Source organism: Oryctolagus cuniculus, chromosome 5 (genome assembly GCF_964237555.1).
Source record: "Oryctolagus cuniculus chromosome 5, mOryCun1.1, whole genome shotgun sequence".
Classification (NCBI taxonomy): Eukaryota; Metazoa; Chordata; class Mammalia; order Lagomorpha; family Leporidae; genus Oryctolagus; species Oryctolagus cuniculus.
This window is the reverse complement of record NC_091436.1, coordinates 92,711,106-92,738,869: the sequence shown is the minus strand read 5'-3', so window position 1 is coordinate 92,738,869 and position 27,764 is coordinate 92,711,106. Positions and strand designations below refer to the sequence as shown.

At 43.2% G+C, this 27,764-nt stretch overlaps 1 protein-coding gene across 1 annotated transcript in view; it reads left to right on the top strand.

Annotated features, from left to right (window-relative positions):
* Positions 1 to 27,231, top strand: part of SH3BGRL2 (SH3 domain binding glutamate rich protein like 2) — a 159,493-nt gene extending 132,262 nt beyond the window's left edge. Inside the window, exon 4 of the mRNA XM_070073842.1 lies at positions 27,130 to 27,231. Coding sequence (XP_069929943.1) covers positions 27,130 to 27,216 — 87 coding nt within the window. The 3' untranslated portion in view covers positions 27,217 to 27,231. The remainder of the gene's footprint in view (positions 1 to 27,129) is intronic.
* Positions 27,232 to 27,764: the final 533 nt, after the last annotated feature.

The following is a 27,764-nucleotide window of genomic DNA, read 5'->3' as shown; positions in this document are numbered from 1 at the left end:
GCGCTGGTTGGGAACCCGGACAGCCGGTTCCTAACTGGACCCTGTTCCAGTTGCTCTTTGTTTTAGGATTTGTGCTGCTCTGGTCCATGACCTTCTTCCAGAAATGCTATCACATTGATACAGCATTTGGGTTTTGAGTTTATTCCCACATCACCTCAGGTTTCAATAATTCCAAAGGAGATCCATTTCATTCTGGAACTTTCTCTCAAGATATGTGTGTGCCTCCAACAACATGCAAAAAAAAACAAAAAAAAAAACAAAAAAAACAAAAAACAAAAAAAAAAACTACCTCTTCTCAAACACTAGCCAAAACCTATTGCCCAAACCACGGCAAACTTGTTATCTTCAGTTGAGATTTCCTCTTTTTATTTTCTGAATTTCTTCATATTGTTTCTTTCTCATTTCTCTATTCCATTTGCTCTGAGAAACACAGAGAAGCACCCCATAATTTTCTTTTGGGATGAATAATTATAAAGTCCAAATGGCTTCTTTTATTCAGACATCTCCTAAATTGCCAACATCCTCAAGTCTCTCATTTAAATAATGACTGCAAATTGTTAAATTTGAGTAATGTATGCAGAAGCCATTCCATTATTAGAATATTGGAAAATCTTTTGAGGCTATTGATTATTTTGGGCTAGAAAATTGTTTTTCTTGACCGTGTTTACAGAAAAAAAGAACCATGTTATTTCAAAAGTGTTTTAATTTGGGGCCCATTTATCTCTAAACATCTAGCTACTAAGATTGTGTTTTCTGTGACAAAGAATGTGTTTTCTGTGACAAAGGATGTAAGAGTGCTAAAAAAAAAAAAGATTCTGTGCAATTTTGCCATAGCTGTTATTAGCTTGGAAGAGTTTGGACATAGTTTTTTAAGCTTCAGATGTGACAATGTATTTGCTAAAATAAGGGATAATAGAAAAAGAGCTAAGAAAAATAAAGATTACAATTCCAAACTTCTCATCATAGGCCACATCCCATAAGGGCTTTTAAGGCTCTGGGATTTATGTGTGTGTGTGTTTATGTTCCTAATTTAAACACCCATCTGAATTCCCTACCTAGATTTAGTAAAGTTCATAGTTTGCTAAATACCTCCAGACTTCTGCCATACTAGATCATGTGTTACTCACTCTGGGAGTGACAGTCTTTCTCACAAACCAATAGGCAAGGTGGTTATTCACAAAAGACTTGAAATGGATATGGCCAATTGGCTTGTGGCGCCTTTTCACAAGCCCAAGGAATGAAAGAACTTCTAGAAAGTGCATTACATATATCTTCCAAAATCCCCCAATCAAATAATAATTATTAAAGCCCCTGGTAGATTATACTATGTTTTTACACATTTTAAAACTAATTCTCCCTCATGGCAAACCTGGGAATTGGTTATTATTATCACTGTTTTATAAGATATTCATTAACTCTCTCAATCTCATGGGCCTCCAAGCTGCGTCCCAGGAGGTCCATCAGTGCTTCTCTGTTTATCCTCAACTTTGGCTCTACTGCTGGTAGGGAAGTCCCTCCTTGACAGGTCTGAGAACTGACTCCCAAGACAACCCTCAGCCCCTGCACACAGACACCTCCTCTGTGTCACTCATGTCATCACTGCAAAGCCAACTGGCGCTTCCAACATGAAAGGGGAGCGTTCTCATCCAAAAGCCACTCCACCCCCCATTTGATCCATTGTAATTCAGTTTATGTGTCAGTCATTTTAAATTTCATACATTTAAAAACAATTAAAGCGATTATCAAGGCATACATGATTAAGACACAAATGAAATTTCCTATCTTTGTTGAACTTGATCCAAACATTACACATCTCCTGCATATTATCAAGTGGTGTTCCTCTTCTGGCGGTGCTTCTGAAACATCTGTTGCTCCTTAGCTGAAACCATGCCCCCCAAGTTCCGAGAAAGTGGGGATCTTTTCTGTGCGGGGACCAGGACCCTTGCAGAGACAGAGTAATTATTCTTTTTTCTGTCATCTGATCTTTGACTTAGCCCCATCCAATCTTCCCAGGAAAATTCCCAGCACTCCTTTGTTGGTTGGCACTCTTCCTATTTCTAGCTGTTGGTGGCTCAGTTCCCAGAATGTGAGCCAGTCTCTAGTTCAAGGCTGGCAGCTCTGGAGGAAGGAGACTCCATCTTGTTCTCTTTTATATTGCCAGGACCTATGTAGTGCCTGGCATACCCAGCGTCTACTAGAGGTTCAACAAACATTTACCAAATTTATGAATGAATGAAGAAGTCTGATCTTCTCATTTTATTGACAGAAAGAACTTAAACCAGAGGGTTATGCGAATGGATCAAACATGTGGTTATCAGTGGCAGAACTAGGACTTGAAACGAGATATATTCACTTCCTTTCCAACGTTTCTGCTCTGTACATGTAATATGCAGCCCACTCAGTCATCTTCCCTGTCCCTGTTAATGGCACTACCACTGGGCAGTTTTCCAAAAAGCAATTAGCTGCCCCCCTCCTCTTTGCAATCTCTTGCCCCCACCTCCTCTGCAGGCCTTAGAACCTGGAACTTCTCTAAAAGTTCTGCTGCTCTCATAAGACATGAGGTCCCTCAGAGTCACAGTCCACCTTGGTAACATGACATATCATGTTGCCAGGGGAAAAGCATTTAACCTGCCACAATATAGGCACTTCCCTTGCCACATCAACTGGAAAGAAATTTTCTCATTCAGAAAACAATTTGATTACCAAAATGACAGCGAAAGTGAAATTTCAAATTCCTTAGAGGAAGTAAAAGAAAAAGCAAATATCCTGCCTGCCCCCGCTGGTTCCTAGTTCTTCCTTCCGGATGTCAATGTGATGAACAGCAGCCTGTGGCTGCCACCAGGAAGCTGCCATGCAGAAGCGAGCATCTACCTTCTGAAAAAAAACACAACTGCAGTCACACTCAAAAAGAATGCAGAGTGACGAAAACCAGCTTCAGAGTAATAGAGGAGTAAGAAAAGTCAGCGAAGTCATTGAGTTTATGCAAATTTCAGAAGACACAAAAGCAAGAACACTGCTTCCATGTTACACATACAGGTACATGGGTAAAAAAGTATAAAAACAAACATGCTCCGGACGCTCTTGACTCATGCTTCCCAAGAGTTGAATAAGGTACAAGGAAAAGGAGATAAAGGGCACAGGGAATCCAAATTTACCCGGATTTTTGTTAATATATACTATATAAACATATGCTGAAGGAAATAAGGCCAATGGTAAGAACTGCCAAGGCTGGGAATGGGTTCACGGGAATACATTATTTTGGGAGCACTACTTATGTTAAAATGCATTTCAAATAAAAAAATTAAAAACAAAAAAGAACTGGTAGATTCACTTGTACTGTCACAGCTACCATTTAAATGTATTGTGTCCATTTAACAATGTTTTGGGAGAGCTTTATCATTTTAACAAACAAATATCAACCTCATTTGATCATTTTTAGCTCATCAAAACAAAAAATAAAGCTTGCATGATAATTCACTGTATTTCAATCATTTACCTGTTCTCCTGTGGATGAACATTTATTTCCTCATTTTTGCTTTGTTATTATAAATTGTACTGTAATAAATGTAAACACACATTGGTATTTTATCATATGTATCTCACTGAGGATAAAAAGATTTTAGAGACATTCATTTATAAATACAGAATTTAGTCATGATATTTCACTTGTGGAACTCAGGCTTTGGGGAAAAACTGCCAGTCTCTTTCAAATACTATATTTTTAAGTTTAAGTGATTTGGATTAAAATTGTACTATCAGAATTTTTTTTTTTTTTTTTAGTGTTGGCTTAAGGCTTAACTAACCCCTGGGAGTCAATTTCCAGTCATTAATATCTTAGCAGGATTGACTTTATCAGCTCCTTTCTAAGATTAGCTTTTCTTAAGAAAATAGATAAAGCTTGAAGACAGAGGACATTACAGGAGTGCAGAGAAAAGATTTGTCAAATACAGAGGCTGGAGCCCCCAAGGTAAACTTATGTTCCTCAAAATTTTGTGTAGGACAGAGCCACTTAATCTGCCACTCTGAACTCCCAAAGAAAATTTAAAAATTAAAGCAGTAATGACCTTAAAATCTGTGTTAAATTAAACTGGACCTTTGTGAGAAATTTTTGGTACCTCTAAAATCACCCCATACATTTTTCTTCTAAAAATTTTCAACATCTATATCTTTCGAGGCATTATAATAAATATCTCTATTGACCATCATTCTTAAGCTTCCATATTTCTAACATTGTAATTATGGGAATTAACATTTGACTGGAAATTTGAGCCGACACACCATATGTGATGAGGTCGGTCCTGTGGCAGTGCCCCTGAACACTGGACACGACTGCCATCGCCAGTGTGCAGACCTCCCTTCCCCCCCTCCCTAACCCCTTGCCTCTGGCCAGTGTTTTCTCCCTATATTTTTTAAGCACTCTTATGTTGTTTTAAAAATCTGGTCAGGAGAGGAAGTTGCATTTTTAACACACAGTGGAATAGAACATAAAAACAAACAAAAGCAAACGACCGTTCTGGAGACGTCTAGATCTCCCTGTGTGCTGGGACTGGGATCTTGATATCAACGAGCTTGCTCATCCAAGTGTTCCCATGGAGGCAGCTTGCCTTCGCTTGCACACGCCACCAGACTTGCCTACAGAGATCGTGGCCCATTCCTTTCATCTGTGCTTTTCTTCTCATCTGAGCCACTGGGAGTCTAGCATCCTGTCCCGTGGCTATGCTTAGTAGCCTTAATAGCTGCAATGGAAGCAGTATGTCAACACTGAGGAGGGAGAGTGGAAGAAGAATCGAACATGTTAATATCCTCTGGGGGTGGAGTGTTGGAGGGCTCTTGCTATTGAGAGACAGGTATAAGCTTGATTTCAGAAGTGCAGATATGATTTAATTACTCCTGTTTCTGGTGTGGATTATCACTTCAAGGATTTGCATGCTATTGCCGTTGGTGATTAATGAAAGAGTTGTAAATCAGGGCTGTAATAAAATATAAAAGGTGTAAGTAAAGAAGACAGATTTGAAGTCTGTAGTTTATAGTGCATGAGTTGCTTTAAAAATACTGGGTACGTGTTCTATTTATACATACATAAATCACCCCACATGCAGGTATGTATACATCCGTGTATAATTTTAAATGACAGGCACCAATTTAATGGAGAAGCTAGGGCTCATTAGTTCCCTGAGCAGGATTGATTCTCCATGGCCGGAATGGTGCATACAGTTCCTAGATAATTTGTAGTGAATTGAATTTTCTTTCAGCATACCTAATTAGTGGCTCTTTCTTTTGCTGCTTAAAAGGATAGAGACATTTTAAAAAATAAATATTTGAAAATGCTGTTAAAGCACTGTAAAGAATGAAGCCTTCAGATGCATCTTATGCCCCAGTGTTTCTACTCCCAAGTGTTAGAGGTCTTCAAAAAATTTATAGGAAATGCAAATTTATGGAAAAATTGTATGTGGAGTTCAAAAATTCTTTGCACTAAAATGAACTTGGCTTTTCATTCTATTTTTTCCACAAACTTTTTGAAGCACCCTCGTATGTATACCAAAGAATTGAAGGCAAGTATTCAAATAAGCACAACAGCACAAATGTTCACTGTTCACAACAGCTCAGAAATGGAAACAACCGAGTATCTGTCAACTGCAGAGGAGCCAAACAAAGTGTGGTAGGCACCAGCCATGGGAACAGTAATGAAGTTCTCACACTAACACATACTGCAACGCGGATGAACCCAGGAAATAGTACATTCATCGAGAGAAGCCAGTCATAAAAGCCCACATGTTGTATGATTCTATTCACATAAAATATATATCCAGAGTAAGTAAATCCACATAGACAAAACAGATTAGTGGTTGCCAGGTGACAGAGTGAGGAAATAATAAAGAACACCTAATGGGTATCTAATTTCCTTCCGGGATTATGCAAATGTTTTGGAACTAGACAGAGATGATGCTTGCACAGCCTTGCGAAAGTGCTAAAATGGCACTTAACTGAACACCTTAAAGCAATTAATTTATATTATGGGAATTTTCCTTAATTAAAAACAACAAAAGCTGAAAAAAATCCATTCATCCAGAAATGCAGTAACAGATTCAAGTCTCAGGCACTGAGAAGCAAAGGTGAAAGGGCAGGAATCACCACCAGATGGGGAAGGGACAAATCATGTGTTGGCGCATTGTTCGCTGGGTAAATGATGTACATCAAGGTCAGAGCAATAGGAGGACTGACGGGGCTGACCATGGGACGACTGACTGCTAACAGAGCCCTGGGGAACTGTCACAGACAAAAGTTAGACACAACTGGATGGTGACTCTTAGTCTGTTTGGGTCATGGAAGCATGTAGAGATGTGGCAAAAACTACGGGTATTAACTAGTGAAAAAAAGTCACAAATATAGACATGCATAAAATTTTGAATGCAATTTCTGGAAGGTCACATTGACATATCTGTGACATTAGTAAACTTTGTTACACCAGGTTAAAAGTTACTGTGGTACAGTGGGGAGTAGAAATCCAACCAATCTGGGGATTTGAAATTCAATAAAGCCAGCTTTACTAATGTGTTACCTTTATTATCATTCAATCCAAAGATTTATTGAGCATCTAATATATGACAAACACTTTTCAATGAACCAGGGATACGGAGAGAGACAAGATACTTCTTCTGCACTGAGGGTTATGATCTAGTTTCTAAATGCCAATAACTTGTGCAAGAGCTGCAAGATTCAAGGTTGCATAGAAGAACTGACAAACTTTTCAGTTCTGCTGTAACTAAGGTTCTATTTTATTAAGGGATTTAAAAAAAAGATTTCTTTACTTATTTGAAAGGCAAAGTTACAGAGGCAGAAGCATTGGCAGAGAGAGAGAGAGAGAGAGAGAGAGAGAGAATCTTCCATCTGATGGCTCAATCCCCAAATGTTCATATCAGCAGGAGCTGTGCCAATCTGAAGCCAGGAGCCAGGGGCTTCTTCCAGGTCTCCCACGCGGGTGCAGGGGCCCAAGCACCGGGGCCATCTTCTACTACTTTCCCAGGCCATAGCACAGAGCTGCTCAGAAATGGAGCAGCTGGGTCTTGAACTAGCAACCATATGGGATGCTGGCAATGCAAGACAGCAGCTTTACCTGATACGCCAAAGCGCTGGCCCCCTGAGGTTTTATTAAATTGACAGTTTTTCCTAGTAGCTTTCCATAAGGCTAGGTCTTAAACTCCAGCTTTCACTAGCATAGATGGCAGTTAATTTATACATTTGTTTGCTAGGCAAGTAGAGCTGCTCTGCCTTCTAATGTATGTGTAACACTCACGAAGGAAGTCAGTTTGCAAAGCCAAATGGAGTACACTCGCTGAAAGCCTAATTTTTAAAAATATTTGAGAATAATATATGGGTATGCATGTTCATATATTGTATTATGGCCACCAGCTAAGCTTCCAAGAGTAGGTGATGTCTAAGTTAGGTTTGCCATTTAGTCTCTTAGAGCCTTTGTTTTTGTTGTTTTTGCCTGATAGAAGTTGCTTTCATATCTTGATTTTCTATGTGAATAGAACTCCCAAGAGTTGTGCAGTGTACAGCTTGTGAAACTGAACAGAGCGGCTGCCACAGATAGGATTACCTTGAAGATTATAAGAGTTGGTTGGGTGTGCGGATTTGGCCTTCATCTACGTGCGAGTTCCTGTGTTTAACCTCCAGCTCTGGCTCTTGACTCCAGCTTCAAGCTAATGCAGACTCTGGGAGGCAGGGACGGTGACTCAAGTAGTTGAGTTCCTGCCACTCACATGGCAGAACCTGGCTTGAGCTCCTGGTTCCCAGGTGCCCCAGCCTCAACCTCTGTGAGCATCTGGGGACTGAACCAGTAGAGGGGAATTCTCTCTCACTCTCTGTCTCATTCCCCTCATAAATAAATAAAATGAAAAATGTTGATTTATGCAAAGTCCTTCGTGTACACTCTGAAAGTGGCTAAGAGTGAGCAGTGTGGGTGACACTGACAAATAGTCCAGATTAGCTCCCCAAACTAGTAACACGTTAGGCACCTTAACCCTTTTCTTCTAAATTCTTTAGTCTATTCAGGGACTGGGAAAGGACTGGGATGCAGGACCCTGAAGTAGGTGGAAGCTATAGTGTAGGGAAGTGTAGGAAGTTGTAGGGAAGTTGCCCCTAAATATAGGCCATCCCGGCCACAATGTCAGATAAGATACATCATACAATGAGTAGAAACTATCACCAGAAACAGCTTTTACTGAACATATTCTATGTCAGGCTCTGTGGGCAAAGCTTTATACGATCATGTTACCCACTACTTATGAAAACCCTATGCATTAGGGCTGAGGAGTTAGCAATCAAGATTAGAATTTGGGGCCAGCACCATGGCATAGCAGGTAAACCCACTGTCTGAAGTGCTGGCATCCCATATGGATGACAATTCGAGTCCTGGCTGCTCCACATCTGATCCAGCTCTCTGCTACGGGCTGGGAAAGCAGTAGAAGATGGCCCAAGTCCTTGGGATCCTGCACTTGCATGGGAACCTGGAAGAAGCTCCTGGTTCCTGGCTTTGGATCGGCTCAGCTCCGGCCATTGTGGCCATTTGGGAAGTGAACCAGTGGATGGAAGAGCTCTCTCTCTGTCTCTGCCTCTGCCTCTTTGTAACTCTGACTTTCAAATATATAAGCAAATCTCTTTTTTTTTTAAAAAAAAGATTAGAATTTGTTTCTCCCACATTTTCTTCTCATTCCTAAGTTTGTGAGTTTGTTCAATTTGTTTGAGACTCCAGTCCTTTTGTTGATTCTGAAGAATATCTGCGTACTTATGTCTAGATGGAGATAGAGGTCTTTGTCTACATTTCTCATTACTACATCTTCACACATATCTGGACACAGAAATGTATATCCTATGTTACCCAGTGCCTAACATAGCACCTGTCATATTAGACACCTAACTGATAAACAATATCATGTGTGAATATACAGGTGCTTTCTCTGTTCTCACACATTTTTAAAAATTAGATCATTCGGGGAATGGTCTCTATGTGGCTTCCAAATGACCGCCTTCAATGTTGTACATAGATTAGAAAGCAGTACAGCTCTGACTTGGTTGGCAAGCAGGCAGAGATAAGTTTATTAGCAACAGTGCTGGTGGGAAATGCTATGGGGTATTAGAGGTGCAAGGCCTCCAAAATTTCATATGAGCTTAATTTATTTCTGCAATGGCTCATTTCCTAGGTTCTGAGTTTTGAAAGGTTCCTGCCTTGATGAAGCTTACAATCTATAATGCAAATATAAATATATAAGAAAGGTTTAGAAAATCATCCCTGCTATGAGAAGTGAGACAGAATGGTGAGACGAACAGGTCTCATGGTAGGAAGGAAGGCCTACTCCAGCTACAGGATGGCTAGGGAAATCCTATGTGCCATGGAGACAAGTCCACTGAGATGTCACAGAAGAAGCCAATGAGGAGCAAGAGTTTTTTTTTTTTTTTTTTGTAAGATTTATTTATTTGTTTGAAAGTCAGAGCCACAGAGAGAGGCAGAGGCAGAGGCAGAAAGAGAGAGGTCTTCCATCTGCTGGTTTACTCCCCAAATGGCTGCAAAGGCCAGGGCTGTCAGGCTGAAGCCAGGAGCCCAAAGCTTCATCTGGGTCTCCCACATGGGTGCAGGGGCCCACGCTCCAACCTATACTCCCACCCTTCTTCCTCCTTCCTCTCCTATTCTCATTCTAATTTTTAAATAACATCTATTTTCAATTAAATTTATACACATAAGATTAACCCTATACTAAGTAAACAAATAGGATGAAAAAAAACCAAAATTGTTCCTCAATAGTTGAGACAAGGCTGTTCAAAGTCATCACATCACAAAGTATAAATTTCACTTCCATAGATTACCTTTAGTTACTCTATTAGTTACCACAGATTGGGGAGAATATATGGTATTTTCTTTTTGATACTGGCTTATTCCATAAACATAATGTTTTCTAGTTGCATCCATGTTGTTGCAAAAGACAGGATTTCATTTTTTTTAAGATTTTAATTATTTATTTGAAAGGCAGAGTTACAGAGAGGCAGAGACAGAGAGGTCTTCCATTAGCTGGTTCACTCCCCAGTGATGATGCTGATTCTTCCAATCCATGAACATGGAAGATTTTTCCATTTTGGGGGGTCTTCTTTTATTTCTTTCTTTAATTTTTTCTGATTTTCATCATAGAGATCTTTGATGTCCTTGGTTAAATTTATTCCAAGGTATTTAATTTTTTTGTAGTTATTGTGAATGAATTTGATCTTATAAGTTCTTTCTCAGCCATGGCATTGTCTATGTATACAAAAGCTATTGATTTTTATGTGTTAATTTATTATCCTGCCACTTTACCAAACTCTTTTATGTGTTCTAGTAGTCTTTTAGTGGAGTCTTTTGGATCCCCTTTGTATAGAATCATGTCATCTGCAAATAGGGACAGTTTCACTTCCTCCTTCCCAATTTATATCCCTTTAATATCTCTTTCTTGCCTAACATCTCTGGCTAAAACTTCCAGGACTATATTGAATAGCAATAGTGAGAGTGAACATCCTTGTCTGCTTCCAGATCTTAATGGCAATGCTTCCAACTTTTCCCCATTCAATAAGATGTTGGCCATGGTTTTGTCAAAAACTGCTTTGATTGTGTTGAAGAATGTTCCTTCTATACCCAATTTGCTTAGTTTTCATCATGAAATGGTGTTGTATTTTATGAAATGTTTTCTCGCATCTATTGAGATAATCATATGGTTTTTGTTCTTCAGTTTGTTAATGTGATGTATCACATTGATTGATTTGCAAATGTTGAACCATCCTTGCATACCTGGGATAAATCCCACGTGGTCTGGGTGGATGATCTTTCTGATGTGTTGTTGGATTTGATTGGCACATCTGGGAATAGTCCAAGTGCCATATTTTGTGGTAGTGCATACTGAACTTCCCAAATTCCTAAAAACAACAACCGCAACAAAAAAGAGAGAAAACAGAGCAGAATGTAATCCTGTAACCAGAGTCCCAAATTCAGCAGGGGGTCTCTGGAGGACTGGGATACATCTGGGAATGAGGGAGTGAGGCAGGAAAGAGCAACTGTAAATGAGTCAAGAACAAATGGTTGGTTGGTGTGTGTGTGTATGAGGTGAGGGAGGGTCATAGGCACTCCCCTGCAACAACTTTTCTCTTTAAGAGTCGTCCTGGGTGGGCAGGAAGACTGACAGGGCAGGACTGGGGGTGGGGTACACAATTGTACTACTCAGGGAGCTCTCACTCAAGCCTTTTGGCAGGCAGCATACTTAATTTATCCTCTTGGCCCTCTAGGTATTCTCTGTCCCATGTACTAGGGACCTAGGGAAAGGGAAAGGTCTCTTTCCAGTTCTAAGATTCTAGGGTTTGGGGGTTTTCTCAAGTCTTCTTAAAATGTCTTTCAAATTTTTGCTCTTATAGAGGAGCAATTGCCATTGAGTTTGCAACCAAGCTTTTTATATAAAATACGATATTTTTAGCTTCTTTTGTGAGATCCTTTCCTACTTGGATTATCCAGAATACAACTAATTGCACTTTTATATTTTTTTAATTGAAAGAAATTTTATGAGCTGCATAGAATGTGTTTTGCTGTTTAATTATGTTTAGATTTATTGTCAGTGAACCATTTTTACTCATAATACCCCTGATATTAAATGGATGTTTAACAGTTCAATTCCTTTATAATAAGATTTACCCTGAGTTAGCATCAGATCCTACAAATTTAGGGGCTCAGTTTCACAAGATGCCTCCATATCAGATGCCAATCAGAAGTCACTGGCCACCCTCACTTTGGACAGACCAGTTTTTACTTGAGGGTTCCCCAAAAACCCTTCAAGTTCTGTAATTCACTAGAAAGACTTCCATAACCCAGGAAAGCACTTAATTTGATATAGCTGGTTTGTTACAAAGGCTAGAACTCAAGAACAACCAAATGGAAGAGATGCACAGGGCTAGGTATTGAGTGGAAGCCCTCGGAGCCTGGTTGTTCAGGGTTGTCATAATGGTTTCAGCATTCAGCGTGACTGGCTAAATCATACGCTAATGGAGATGAACTCAATTGGTAGCTCCTCTCTCCTCCACAGAAACTGGGATAGAGCTGAAAGTTCCAACCTTCTAATCAAAACTTGTTTTTTTCTGGTGATCAGTCTCCATCCTGAAACTACTCAAGGGCTTCCAGCCACTAATGATCTCATTATGCAAAACATACCTATTATTCTGAAGATTGGAAAGGTTTTTGGAGTTGTATACCAGGAGCACAGGACAAGGACCAAATCTTTAATTTTTTAAAAAAATTTTTTTCACTTGACAGAGTTATAGACAGTGAGAGAGAGAGAGAGAGAGAGAGAGAGACAGAAAGGTCTTCCTTCCGTTGGTTCATCCCCCAAATGGCCGCTATGGCCTGCGCTGCACCAATCAGAAGCAAGGAGCCAGGTGCTTCTTCCTGGTTTCTGATGTGGGTGCAGGGGCCCAAGCACCTGGGCCATCCTCCACTGCCTTCCCGGGCCACAGCAGAGAGCTGGACTGGAAGAGGAGCAGTGGGACTAGAACCCGGCACCCATATGGGATGCTGGCGCTGCAGGCAGAGGATTAACCAAGTGAGCCATGCTGCCAGCCCCACAAATCTACTTTTTATTGTACCATATGCATTAAAATAGTTTAATACAGTACCCAATTTTGTTTTTTTGTCACGAAACAACTTTAAGCATGTTCTATCTAATTTGCTAAGAACTCATAAAGAAAATAGCATCTATGTTCTCATAAAGATATTGAATTTTAATTAAATATGAAATTTGGCTTAATATTATACATAAAGGGATAAAGTCACATTGTGGAAAATTAGAGAGGCAATTTAGCAAAAAAAAAATCTAGCTTGTGATATTTTAGCTAAAATCTTCAGCTCTGAACTAAATAACTGCTTAGTTCCTTTAAATTACCAAAGAACACTTTAATAGAAATTAAGACAATTGTTTTTAGGAGTCTTCAGTTTGAGGAACCCACTAAATGGATTTCATTGATCTTTCCTTGAGGGAACACAGAATATTTTAAGTTTTATACATCAGCTAGCTAATTCAATTGGATCCCTATTAGATGTCAGGCTAGGTGTTAAGAATATAAAAGTAAATGCAGCTGGCTACAGCTTTCAAGGCATTCAATCCTGCTCTGCTCCAAGGAGGTAGCAGGGCAGATGGCTCAGCTGGCTGGGTTTGGAGTCTGATTATTTAGGTCAAACTCCACCTCTACCACTTACTAGTTGCAAAATGTTAGGAAATCATTTACACATTCTGAATTCTAATTTCTTCATCTACAAGCGAGGCACAACCATAGAAGTCCAAGAGTGTCCTGGTTAAAATATGCAAGATAGTGCTTAGAGTACGCTAAATATTTAAAATATCTTTCTGGGGGTTGTGTTTTTATAGCCTTGGTTATGCTGTAGTCCCAGTTATTCAACTGTTCTAGTGAAGGTGTTTTGTAAATGTGACTTTAAACTAGGATGGCTGTCCTGAGTAATCAGGGTGGGTCTGATTTCATCTGGGGAAAGTCAGCTGCTGCCTGTGGTCAGCAGACGTAGCCTGTGCAGGAGAGTCCCAGCCTCCTAGTCCTAACCCCTGCCCTACGGATTTGGGACTAGTTGAGTTAAGTCCTTGTGATAAACCTCCTAATACACTATGATCTTCCGTTCTGCATCCCGTAAGATATTAAATGTGTAGGACAATGTGTGTGAAGCGCCTAGCAGTGAGAGCAGTCTTCATGTTGTTAGGCTATGGGCTGCCACGATTCCAGCCATCTGAGTCCTAGCTGCCTCCTGACCTTGAGGTGAGGTGACTGTGATAGTCATCTCCAACTCTATGGGATAAGCACAATCATTAAAATAACCTGAGGAGCATTCGTGCTGCATAATGATGCCTGGAATTTTCCTTAGCTAATGTTTGGAATGTTAACATTTCCGGAGAAAATCCATGAGCATTCCAGTTAGCCACAGCATACCTTTGTTCTTATTTTGTGGACCAGGGATCCTCTGTCTTGCAGCCAAGACACACTTCTGTGGAGAAGTCTCTAATAAATACCACTTGTGTAAACCTGGGTTTGTCTGCCTCTTTCTTTGGTCTCAGGGTACCTTCTACCTTTGGTGGCTAATTCTCCTACAGTGGGATTCCTGAAACAACTTACAAACGAAACAAAACAGCCGGCGCCGTGGCTCAATAGGCTAATCCTCCACCTTGCGGCGCCGGCACACCGGGTTCTAGTCCCGGTCGGGGCGCCGGATTCTGTCCCGGTTGCCCCTCTTCCAGGCCAGCTCTCTGCTATGGCCAGGGAGTGCAGTGGAGGATGGCCCAGGTGCTTGGGCCCTGCACCCCATGGGAGACCAGGAAAAGCACCTGGATCCTGGCTCCTGCCATCGGATCAGCGCGGTGCGCCGGCTGCAGCGGCGGCCATTGGAGGGTGAACCAACGGCAAAAGGAAGACCTTTCTCTCTCTGTCTCTCTCTCTCACTGTCCACTCTGCCTGTCAAAAATTAAAAAAAAAAAAAAAAAAAAAAAAAAAAAAAAAAGAAAGAAACAAAACAACAACCGAAACAAGAATACATGTGCTGGTGCGTGTGTTGGGCTTGGGACTCCTCAAGGAGACTGGACATAAAGGTGCCATTTGAACAGGCTCCAGATGAGAGAGAAATAATCTAGGAGGAAGAAAGGACAAGAGCAAGCAGTAGGCTTCTCTCAAGGAAACAATGTAAGGGCAAGACACACTTGTAAATGGCAAAGGAACTCTTGTGTCATAGTTCCAGATAAATCTGGATTATTGCAATATCTTTTTTTTTTTTTTACAGGCAGAGTGGATAGTGAGAGAGAGAGACAGAGAGAAAGGTCTTCCTTTGCTGTTGGTTCACCCTCCAATGGCCACCACGGCCGGCATGTTGTGGCCGGCGCACCTCGCTGATCCAATGGCAGGAGCCAGGTACTTCTCCTGGTCTCCCATGGGGTGCAGGGCTCAAGGACTTGGGCCATCCTCCACTGCACTCCCTGGCCACAGCAGAGAGCTGGCCTGGAAGAGGGGCAACCGGGACAGAATCTGGCGCCCCGACCGGGACTAGAACCCGGTGTGCCAGTGCTGCAAGGTGGAGGATTAGCCTAGTGAGCCACAGCACCGGCCTTATTGCAATATCTTTAATACTTGTCTTAGTGTCATCAGGCTGCTGTAAGAAAATACAATGGTCTGGCACATTATAAAGGGAAATTAGTTTTTCACAGTTCGGGAGGCCAGGAAGTTCTGTAGCAAGGTGCTGACAGATTCCGTATCTTACTGACCACTGGCACCTTCTAAGTGTGCCCTCACCTGGTGGAATGGGCAGGACAGGGCAGCGCTCTGGTCCCTCTTCTATACCCTAATGAGGTTAGAGATTTCACGACCCAATCATATTCTGAAGGCCCCACCTCCTGGTGTCACCACCTTGGGGGTAGGATTTCAACATATGCATTTGGGAGGGACACAAACATTCAGACCATCGAATCCCATTTATAAGCAATGTCTACAGAGAATCAGGGTGGGAAATGGTGATCCAAGTGCCAAATTCTGTGTATTTGGTGTGAGCTCGACTTGGAATATTTTTTTAAAAAATATTTATTTATTTATTTGAAAGAGTTATAGAGAGAGGAGAGGCAGAGAGAGAGGCAGAGAGAGGTCTTCCGTCTGCTGGTTCACTCCCCAGTTGGCCGGTGCTGCTGGAGCTGCGCCGATTGGAAGCCAGGAGCCTGGAGCTTCTTCTCTGTCTCCCATGAGGGTGCAGGGGTCCAAGCTTTTGGGCCATCTTTTACTGCTTTCCCAGCCATAGCAGAGAGCTGGATGGGAAATGGCGCAGCCAGAACTCAACTGGTTTCCATATGAGATGCTGACACTGCAGGGGGCAGCTTTACCTGCTATGCTACAGCACCAGCCCCACAATACAGTCTTGAAAAGTAGTTTTAGAAATGAAACTATAATTATTTTGAAATTAAGAGATTTTGCATAAAAACAGATAACATAAAACCCGGAAGCTCTGGCCACCTTGTGTCCACAAGCTCTCAGGGTAGTAAACCACACCTTAGTCCTTACTATACGGTTCCTGCCATCTGTTGTGTGAAGGATTCAATATGGCAGGCACAGCTGCCTTGTTCACATACATCCTCTCCCAGCACCCTGCAGGCATCTGGTATACCCTGTCCTAGCTCATGCTCCTCTAACCAGGCCTTTTAGAACTTTCCTTGACTTCCTCTGAACCAGAGGAAGTCACTTAGATAAAAGTTCCCCATAATTACTCTCTGGATCCTGAATCCTGGAAGTGTCATTTGTTTTCCATTTATTCTTAGCAATGGCCAAATTCCTAGATGATTACACTTTTTTTTGCTCAGTGTCACTGCAAGTTACATAATGCTTCCGTACACTTCTCTGAAATGTAGTCACTGTGAAAAACCAGCAGTATATAACTTCTAAATAAACATCAAAACAGAAAAGCTTTTTTCTGCAAGCCGCTTGTCACCTGGCTGCTTGTTCGTGACCTCAACCCACTACTCCACTTCCACAGATGACTGTGGGTCCTACTAAAGAAAACAGTGGAAGTCAGTTTCCAGAACGAACTTCCTCAGAACTCGCTGTGCTAGGTCTAGTCACATGACAATCAATATAGAATCTAATATGGCTGATTCTATGCATAGGCACACACTCACAAATACATTTTTTAAAAACAGAGGTGTTGTGACACAGAGGTTTAAGCTGCAGCTTGTGATGCCAACATCCCACACTGGAGTGCCACTTTGAGTCCTGGCTATTCTGCTTCTGATCCAGCTCTCTGCGAATGTGCCTGGGAAAGCATTGGAAGCTGTCCCAAGAATATGGGCCCCAGCACCCATGTGGGAGACGCAGATAGAGTTCCTGGCTCCTGGCTTCTGGCCAGCCCACACCTGGATGTTGTGGCCATTTGGGGAGTGAACCAGCAGATGGAGAATCTCTTTCTCTCTCTCCCTCCCTCGTCCCCCTCTTTGCGTGTGTCTCTCTCTGTGTATGTGTGTCACGTTCCCTTTCGAATAAATAGATAAATCATTTAAAAATATTTATCTATTTATTTGAAAGGCAGAGTTACAGAGAGACAGAGGCAGAGAGAGGAGAGGTCTTCCTGTACACTGGTTCACTCCCCAAATGGCCACAACAGCTGGAGCTGGGCTGATCTGAAGCCAGGAGCCAGAAGCTTCTCTCAGGTATCTCGCATGGGTGCAGGGGTGCAAGGACTTGGCCCAACTTCCCCTGATTTCCCAGGCACATTAGCATGGAGCTGGACCAGAAGTAGAGCAGAGGGGAATCGAACCGGCACTCACACTGGATGCTGGCACTGCAGGTGGCAGCCTCACCTGCCGCACCACAGATTGTGATCTCCCGCTCTGGCACCTCACTGCAGCACGGTTTCCCTCTTGACCCTTTTTCTCTGCTTTCCATGTTCTGACCCTGGCCAGTCCCTGTCCCCACCATGTAGGGCCCAGAGCCATCACCATTTTCCCACTGTGACACCACCGAGTTCCCTGGTTGGGAGACACAGAGCAAGGAGTAGGTTTCTCTTGAAGACAGGACTTAAGCAGGATATAAGTGATGAGTACTCAGTCCATTTATTCCCTCCCCATTCACCCCCACCCCCCACCCCTGCTGCACTTGGCGATCCCTTCTACTCCCCAGATATGCTAGTACCAAAACTTACCCAGGATTTCCTAGTCACCAAGTTCATTCATCTCGCTGGATCTGGCCCTGTGTGTGGCATTTGGCACTACTTGTCCCTCCCTTCTTAAAACTTCCTTCCCAGGCTCCCGGACTGAAGTTCTCTCCTGGACTGAAGTTCTCTCCCATGTGCTCGCCACCTTGATTGTTGCTTCTCAGTTGCCCTCAGAGGCTGCTTTCAGAAACCCTGGGACTTTGGCGGAGGTGCTGACACCCCCCCCCTCCCCGCCCCTTAAGACGCGGTATGTGAAACAGGCTGCACAGTCAGACAATCATGCCCAGGAATTCAGATGTGGGCTGAGGACACATGGGGAGGACAGGCAGGCAGGCAGGGGGTCACCTTACCTGACAAGGGACCTGGGATCTCTCTTCTTTCTGTTCTGTCTGAAGCCTGATTATTGAGCTGTTGATTCCTTGATCTCCACAGCAGGCTTAAGATTTATTTATTTATTTGAAGAGCAGAATTAGAGAGAGACAGAGAGACAGACACACACAGAGAGAAATTTTCCATCTGCTAATTTACTGCCCAAATGGTACCAATGGCTGGAACTGCGCTGATCCAAAGCCAGGAGACAGGAGCTTCTTCCAGGTGGGTGCAGAGCCCAAGCACTTGGGCCTTCCTTTGTTGTTTTCCCAGGCCATTATCAAGGAGATGGATTAGAAATAGAACAGCCGGGATTTGAACTGGCAGCCCGTATGTCAGATGCTGGCACTGTAGGCAGCAGCTTTTCCCATTATGCCACAGTGCCAGTCCCTCCAATCTTCATTTATGTCTTTCATCTCCAAGTCCCTCATTAGCTTGTTGTACCTGAGCGAGTGCAAACAGAGGAGCCCCACACACTGATAAAATTTGATGGTCCTTTATTGCCAGTGGTGGAGAGTGGGCTCATGCCCTAAAGAACTCTTGACTCCAAAGCCCAAAGGAGCAGGGTTTTTAAAGGCAAAAATCTCAAAATTGGGAGAGGAATACATGGTTGCTAGGATCAAGGGGGAATACATGGTTACTGGGGTCAAGCTGACCTAAAACCTATGCGAAATTAGTATCAATTATAATCTTGACAATACCAGTTACAATCTTAACAATATCAATTATAGTCTTGACATTAATCCAAATATTGGTTTTAATCATATGTAGGACATAGACAAATTACATTTTTATCGTTAACCCAGGTGCAGCCTATCTGCTTTTGAGCTTGAACAATCATGCTAGGGGGTTTTTATGCTCTGCCAAGTGTGATGCAGTTTTAGATCAGAGTTTCAGACCAGAGTCTCACCATGGTGGTGGTGGGGGAGGTGAGCCTTCCCAGAATAGAGTCTCAGGTGCTCCAAAATGGAGTCCCTACTGTCAGGGTGTTACTTCAAGCTCTCTCCCTGAACATCTACCTACCTAACTGCTCCCTTCTCTTGAAAGGTTCCCAGGAATGCAGAACTCCACATATCCCAAAATGAGCTTGCAGACTTTCTCCCCCAGCCTGATCCAGTTCCTTCATTCTCTAACTCAGTGGTGGACACCACCATCTGCTCAGTCACTCACTCAAGCCACACACCTCCTCCATCCTCCCTTCTCAGTTGGCCAGGGGTTGCTCAGTCCTCCCAGTTCCCGTTCCTAATGCCCCTCTTTTCCATTTACTTCTCTCTATCCCTCATCCCCATCTCGGTCCATGGGCGCCCTTCACCTGGGCTGTCCTGGTAGTCTCCTACCTCGCATCGCTTTCCTTCCCTCTCTCTTCCTCCTTCCCCACTCCTTCTCCCTCTCCTTCCAAATTTCCCACAATCCATACACCCAAGTTTCATTTCTATGCAATCTCTTTTCAAGCATTTCCCCTGGTTTAAATCTTTGTTGCCTACAAAGGCAGACTGCTTAGCATGACAAGCCAAGTTTCCCCAATCTTTACTCTGCCCATCTTTCCCACAGCCTTACTTCTCCACCCCTCGCTCCTCATTGTCACCCCTAAACCCTTTCACATGGATCACATTGCACTTCACTTCACATGGCCCTGGTCACTCTCCCTCCCACTCGTATCTACCTCTGCTACTCCCTTTTCCTGGAGTGTCCTCTCCCACACCCCAAGCTGTCTGCTTAGGAAACACCTACCCATCTATTTTTCCAAAAGATCATCAATGTTTTCTTCTTTTTAAAAAATGAAATTAGCATATTTTATTGCAAAAAAATCAGAGAATTATAAAGAAGAAATGAAGATTCCCTAAATATTCTACCACTGCCTAGAAATGAGCAAATCCCCCTACCCTGGCTCTCCAGCAAAGCCCAGAGGTGGGAAGAGAATAGTCCCAGAGAAGGAAAGTAGGACAGCTATCCAAGGCCAAGGGAGGAGAGTTGGGGGTTACCGGTCATTTGGGGCAGAGTTGGGAAGAAGCAATGCTCTGGAGATGGGTGGCAGTGACGGTTGCTCACACCAGTGTGAATGTGTTTAATTTCACTGAACTATACCTTTAAAATGATTAAAATGGTGAATTTTTGTTACATATATTTTCCCACAATTTTTCAAAAGGATGGGTGGTGTTTGGCCTAGTAGTTAAGATGTTCACATCTCACATTAGAATGCTGGGGTTTGTTGCTTGCCTCTGTTCCTAGTGCCAGGTAGCAAGCACTGGCTCAAGTGATTGGATTCCTGAAATCCACATGGGAGAGCTGGATTGAGTTCCTGGTTCTTGACTTTAGTCTTACCCAGGCCCAGCTGTTTACTGGCATTAGGGGAGTGAATTAGCAAATGGGAGCTCTCTCTCTCCCTCTCCTTCCTGCCTCCCTTTCCTTCTCCCTCTCAAATAAATATATCAGGATTTAAAAAACATTATATATTATTTTATTTATTTGCACGTCAGAGTTACTTGGGGAGGGAGGTGGGAGAGAGAGACAGAAAGAGAGAGAGAGAGAGAGAGAGAGAATATCTCCCATCCACTGGTTCACTCCTTGAATGGCTGCAACAGCCAGAGCTGGGCCAGGCCAAAGTCAGGACCAGGAGCTTCATCTGGTCTCCCATACAGAGGAGGGGTCCAAAGACTTGCACCATCCTTTGCTGCTTTACTGGGTGCATTAGCAAGGAGCTAGATCAGAAGTGGAGCAGCCAGGACTCAAACGTGTGCTTATATGAGATGCAGCATTGCAGGTGGTGTAACCCACTGTGCCACAGTGCCAGCTCCTAAAAAATTTTTTTTTGTAAAGACAAGAGAGTGATGTCAAGGAATAACCATTTAAATTTTACTTCTTTTTTTTAGAATGGGAGTTCACTTATGTTCATGATGGGAAAGATGGAAGGATTTGATGAGGAAAAAAAAGGAACTGAAGTCCAAGAGAGGAGTGTTAAATAATATGTCCATTTTTTCACCAGAATGACATGTATAAAATGTCACCTGTCCTTTAGTATTAAAAATAGTGGAAGTCTCCATTTAATAATGTTTTCCTTCCTTCCAAGTTTCTCCCCTTCCATATTCCACTGCCAGGTGATCAAACTGTGCACTGCGTGGGTTACTCAAGCTCAGGTTTACCCAAGGTTGTGTACACCTGTAGGAAGGAACCAATGGGGCATTGCAGGCTCGGCAATTGTAGTTGCTGTTGCAGCCACCAGGTGGCTCTGATGGTCTGACGGCCTTGGCTGTTCCCGACCTCAGGAAGAGGGGTGCAGGCGAGGAGAGGCAGAAAGGACACCACATTGTATTGAAGTTGCTGGTGGGGTTCTGCCTTTAACCAGGTTTTTGTGTGGCAGTCACCATAGAAAGAAAAGATATTTGGAGATTTAGGTCCCTCTTCTTCCCTTGGAGCCTGGCCTTGACCCACTCTGTTCAGAGCTCTTTCTTGTTCCCAGGGTGTTTGCCTTATGATGGTGTCTCTCTCTCTCTAAGGCTGGGGTTCCTCACACTCAATCATTCAGCTACCTGCACGTTGCAACCTTTGCGCCGCTTCAGAATCACTGTGGCTGACTCTGAAGGTCCTGCGCTCCACTGCCCACACCTGAGCCACCTTCCTACTGTCCTCTTTCTATGCCCTATTTCTCTAGTGTAGGGAATCCTTTCTTCTTATTTCATAGATGGTGCTTCCTCTAGGGTGCAGCCTCCACTGGTCTGCGGGTAGACTGGTTGACCTTAGAGTCAAAGGAGATGAGAGCGTTTACCACCCTGCTGCAAGGGGATGAGCAGACCAGCAGAGACAGCAGCAGTGTAGAGGTGAGGCAGCAGTGTGCCATCTAGAACGTGCGCGATGCTGGAGTAGGGACAGAGAGAAAATGAGGCTGTTTGGGTGCGACAGGAAGCACAGGTATGGCAGAGGAGCGATTTAGGGAAGAAAGGGCAAGAGGTGCGGGTGGTGTGATTCAAGGAGGCGATCCTGCGGTCCAGGTGCACCAGGAGGGTGAGGGTGAAATCGTTTTGCTTATCAATATTTCTGAAATTAATCAGTTGTGTGGGTTCTTGCTACAAATTAAGAGAAGAATTCTGAGTCCTGGCTCAAATAGACCAGGCAGCATGGTAAGTTTCTAGTGAGAGAAATGTATAGGGGAGTGAGGGCTTTAAGGGAGAAAGAAAAGTCCAGAAATTAAGTGGGGGCCTATATCAAGCAGAGAGCAGGCCAAGAGCTATGAGCAGCGAGCATTTGGTTATGAACAGTCACAAGCAACTTAGCAGGAGCCAGCGAGGCGAAGGCAGAGAGGGCGGGCAGCCTGAAGGCCACGCACCCCAAAGGCCATGCACCCTAAAGGCGTGGGGCAGCAAAAGGCAACAAAGGTCAATAATGGCGAAAGAAGGGCTGGGCCCACCGTGTTCCAGGCCTTTTATCCACTTCCAAAGGGACGTGGTCACGTAGCCTGATTGGTAGGTGGGCATACAGGTGGAGTCAGGTAGGGGCATGAGATCACACAGGAGCGTGGTGAAGGCGTGGTCTTCCGCCTAAGAAAATCACAAATCTAATTAATTTCTCCTATCTGCCTGCCTACATCAGGAGGATCTGGGAGGTCCTCACAAGGAGGCCAGGGGCTCAGCAGCAGCTGTCAGAGCAGGAAGACGCTGTGGAGAACAGAGGGTACCTGGGCTAGAATCTCAGCTGTCACTGTGAGAACAGTTCAAAGAGAAGACAAAGTCAAGGGTGTGGCCTTGGGAATGAACTGTTGAAAAGAGCATGTGGGCTGGTGCACAGTACACACCCAGGTAAACCACAGCCACCCCTGTGAGTTCTCAGAGGGGTTTAGAATGTACTGAGTAACACAGGGAAGGGCTAAGCCGCATGAACTGAAATTCCCCTCAGGTTTTATCAATGAATGCACAGCTCAGCATTCTCCCCAAAGAGGAGACACACGAAAAGCTGCCAGCAAATATCACAGGGCATGCAGAGGTGGGCCCCCAGAGGATAGAGACTGATTTCCTCTCCAGTACAGCCATTGTCCATAAGACAGGCGGACGGTTTTGCTCTCTTCTAAGAGGGTGAGGCCTCGATGTAAATCTTGGTGAGAAGCAAGCCACAGAGAGGAGCAGCAGGAAGAAGTAGGACAGCAGGGTGGGTGTCCTGCCCTCCAGCTTCCCCTCCTCTCCCTGACTCATGACTTTAGGGAAGAAAGGAAAGGCTGGCCGGGCGTGTGACTGGAGAATAGAAATGTCTCCTAAATCTGTGAGTACTGAGACTTGGATCTCTCTTCCTTATCTGGGAGTGGCTTCTCTGTTGCAAGACCTCTTATCTGCCCCACTATAATGCTGACTGCATAATCTGCTGCTGTCTTGTGAAAGAGGATTAATCACTGGGAGGTAATGAGGCAGAAGGGTAAAGGAATGGTACCAGGAGGAAGGGAAATGAAGAACAGCGACAGCCCATTCTTTCATTTGCTGTTTCAACAATACACATGCAGGTGCTGCTTGACTTACAATGAGTCTGTCCCTCAATAAAACCATCACGAGTTGGAAATATCAGTATAAGTATAAAAGATATTAAAACAACTCATCTACTGAACACCAGAGCTTGGCCTAGCCTACCTTAAATGTGCTCAGAAATGTAAGTGCATTAGCCACTTACATTTGGGCAAATTCATACAACAGACGGCTTGTTTTATAATAAAGTGTTGACTATTTCATATAATTTATTGAATGCAGAAGACTGTAGGACATCTATAGCTTCCCTTTCACAAGTCCAGGAAAAAAGGCAATGTGGTTCTCTGTCACCCTTTCTTTCTTTCTTTCTCTCTTTTTCTCTCTTTCTATTTATTTGAAAGGTAGAATTACAGAGAAAGAGAAGGGAGAGAGATAGAGATCTCCTATCTTTTTGTTCACTCCCCAGTTGGCCGCAATGGCTGGGACTGGGCCAGGCCAAAGACAGGATCCAGGAACTTCTTCTGGATCTCCAACATGGATTCAGGGGCCCAAGCACTTGGGCCATCTTCTGCTGCTTTCCCACGCATGTTAGCAGGGAGATGGATCACAAGTGGAACAGCCTGGAATCGAACCAGTGTCCTTACGGGACACAGCATCACAAGTGATGCTTTAACCTGCTGTGCCACAATGCCAGCCCCCGGAGTATGGTTTCTAATGAATGTGTCTCACTTTCCTACAATCTTGTAAGATGGAGGTGTGTCCCAGGTATTGAGGATGCATCAGTAAACAAAACTTACATTGAGCTGAGAGAAAAAATGCATAAAGGGGCTATGGTCTTGGGGTTGAAAAGGTGTTGTTTGGGAGCTGATGAGGGAAAAAGATGAGACTAGGCGAGGCCATTTCTCATAAGCTTTATGGGGGTGCTTGGATAGGGTGCAGGAAAGGGGAAGGCTTTCATGGCAAGAGACAGCCCGGAGAGATGCAGGGTGACGGTATCACTGGCCAGAAGAACAGGCCCAGGAGACCAAGGGAAAGCGGAAGGGAGGCAGGGGATCAGAGGACTCAGTGACATCACTCAGCAGTGTAGACAGGTGCTAGGCTCAGAAGGCTCAGACACTTCGCTGCAGCTCTGGGCCTTCCAACTGAAAGGCCCTGTCTTTTAAATGAGCGACAGCTGTCAGCTGAGGTTTCACAGGGTATGCAATGTAGGCAGTCTAACGGGCAAAAAATCTGTTTAGGCTGTTTTGAAAAGTAGTGATATTTAAAAAGGCTTTTGAGTCTCAGCTTTCAGTGAGAAAATAACCTAGTGGCCAATACAAGGAGATCATTTATAAACATAGATGCCAAGCAGAAAAAAAGCAGGTCAGGGCACTGCATGCCCGATGGGGGTGGGGTGTTCCCATACAGACGCGTTGTCAGCAAAGGCCCTTCTGGTAGGGAAACATCTGAGCAGAGAGACTTGAAGGAATGAGGGACTGAGTCCACTGTGTGGGTCTATGGAGAGTAAAGTTTCTGGAGGTTTTGTTTTCCTCTGAGAAATAAGTACAAGTCCAATGAGGTTTGAGCAGAGTAAGCAAGGGGGAGCAGGTGGGGGAGGTGAGACCACATCATGTAGGACAATGCAGGCTACACACACAAAAGGACTTCATTTTGAATGAAATGGGAAGCCATCAGAAAGAGGTGAGACAGAACTGCACTCAGTTTAAAAATATATTCATTTATTAATTTATTTAAAAGGCAGACAGACACACACACATACACACACACACACAGAACTCTCATCCTATCCTTTACTTCCCAAATGGTTGCAAAGGCTGGAGTTGGGCTAAGGCCAATGCTAGGAGTCAGTAACTCTACTCAGGGCTCCCATGGAACCCAATTACTGGAGTTTTCAGTGCTGCCGCCAGGGTCTGCGTTGTCAGGAAGCTGGAGTCAACAACCAGAGCCAGAAATCAAACCCAGTTCATCAGAATGCCTCACTCTTAATTCAGCTGCGCTGAGCCAAGGGGCTCTTGGTGCCTGTGGACTACAGGTTATGAGCCAAACCAAATGGCATTGGTGGCACTATTCAATCATGCCCTAGCATCACAAGCCATGGTACCGCCCTGCCAAATCGCAAAGACCTTCCTCACTGGCTCCTCTTCTTCACTGGCCACTTGAAAATGGGACTTACTTCTTTGTATGCTCTCAGATAAAAGTAGAGCTTTCCAAATATATATGCTGAACCATTAGAAATCTAGATCAAATAGGGCTGGCACTGTGGTGTGTTGGGCTAAGAGGAATTGAAAGTTGACCTTTCTTTTCTTTTGACTGTGAAGTGCAATTCTGTAATGTAAGTATTTGATCTTTTTTTATGTCAGTATGGTATATTATTTGAAATGTGGGTACCTTGAGATATTGGGCTAGGTCTTCTTTCCTACATTTTTCATTTTTCCCTCTTTCTTTCTTCCTCTCTTTGCTTTCCTTTCCTATCCTTTCTTTCTACTTCCTTGTCTCCATTTTTCTTTTTTTTTTTTTTAATAATGCCAGGTTATGCTTTGTACACAAATGTATTCAGCAAGTCACTGGGCACTGAATCCTGGTGCTTTGGTAGAGATGTCCTCCAGGGAGCATTCAGCAATACCTGGAGATATTTTCATTACAACTAGGGAGAAAACGCTGATAGCATTTAACTGCTAGGGATCAGGGATACTTACTAAACAACATACAATGCTCAGGACAGGCCCATCCCCAACACACAACAAAAATTATCGCGCCCTAACCATGAACAGTGCTAAGGTTGAAAAACCCTACTGTGGAGGGAGAGGAAGAAAGGAATATGGAGTCAATGGGGAATATTCTATATCTCTAATGAAGAACAGAACAAACATCCCCAGAACTTGCTCCGCATCAGTTCTGGAACATGGTTCCAATTAGAAGAACCATGAAGAAACCTATGTAGTTAGAATCAAAGATGGCAGCAGTGCCATGACTGACAAGCCACACCACGCATACAGTGTAGAGGAATGATTGAAGGGATCTATGAATGTTGCTCTTCTTTGTGAGATTCATTAATTATCTACCTTGAAGAACTGAGCTGAAGTCATCTCCAGTCACTTTGTAAGTTGGCATCGTCTCCAGGTAACATAAAAGAAGGAGCATCCATTCTGGGGTGGTTGTGTACAGAAGAGAGTTCTCCTGGATCTGGGTCTCCTAGGGTGTCCCACCCTAGCTTCTGAGGGAAAGGAAATCGGCAGCTGCAGCTTCAAAGTGCTAAAAGGGCCACCGAGGGTGAACAGGCGTCACATCAATCTGGAATGCTCTGGGTAAGCCTGGGCACGACCTCCAGGCCATCCACTGGCGTGGGTTCCAGCTTAGGTTCTGAAAGGAGTGATCTCAAATGTGCACAAATGACAGCAAAGCACAGCAGATTCAATTTCCCTAAAAAAGGAGGGAAAACAAACATGAATTATGAATCACAATCATGATTAAAGAAATATAAATGTCTGAACACACAAATAATAACCAACCCTTCAGTACTCTTGATCACCATTTGTTAACATTTTAAACTAACACTCTTATTTTATTTGTGTTCAAAAGGGAAGAAAAGAGGAGAAAAAAATCGAGGAGAAGAATAAAAACTTCACAGTGACTTGGATTCATGCGAAAACAACACAAAATGATTAAGCCAGGCAGATGGCTCCCTAATGGCTGGTTTTATTAATTTCTTCTAGAGGAACATTCTTATGTAATTATTTCAAGATTAAAGGTTTAAATTTTGATGAAGGTAAAATAAAGGCTAAATTACTGAAAGCAGGATGGAGTCACCTACTAATCAGCAGTTTAAATTTTCACACGCGTTTCTAGACTGTTGTTCACAGAGGGAAAGTTTAGAGCCAAGTTGAGAATCCCATCTATTGATACGGCGACAAACTACCTGTTTCTCTGCTTGTGACAACACTAACTTTGGTCAAACATTAAAGTCTTTTCCAATCTAATGGATACAAGTAATTTCCCATACTACTGTTATTTGTTTGTCTTTATTTTCTCCTAATACTGGCCATTTGCATTTCTCTTTTAAGAATCATCTACAAATGTACTTTGCTTACTTCTTCTTGAGGTATCTTCTGATTTGAAAGAGCCCTTTTTTTTTTAATAAAGATTATTCTTTCTATATAGGCTCAAAGGATTTTTTCTCAGATTATAGACTTTCTAATGATATTTTAGATGTGTAT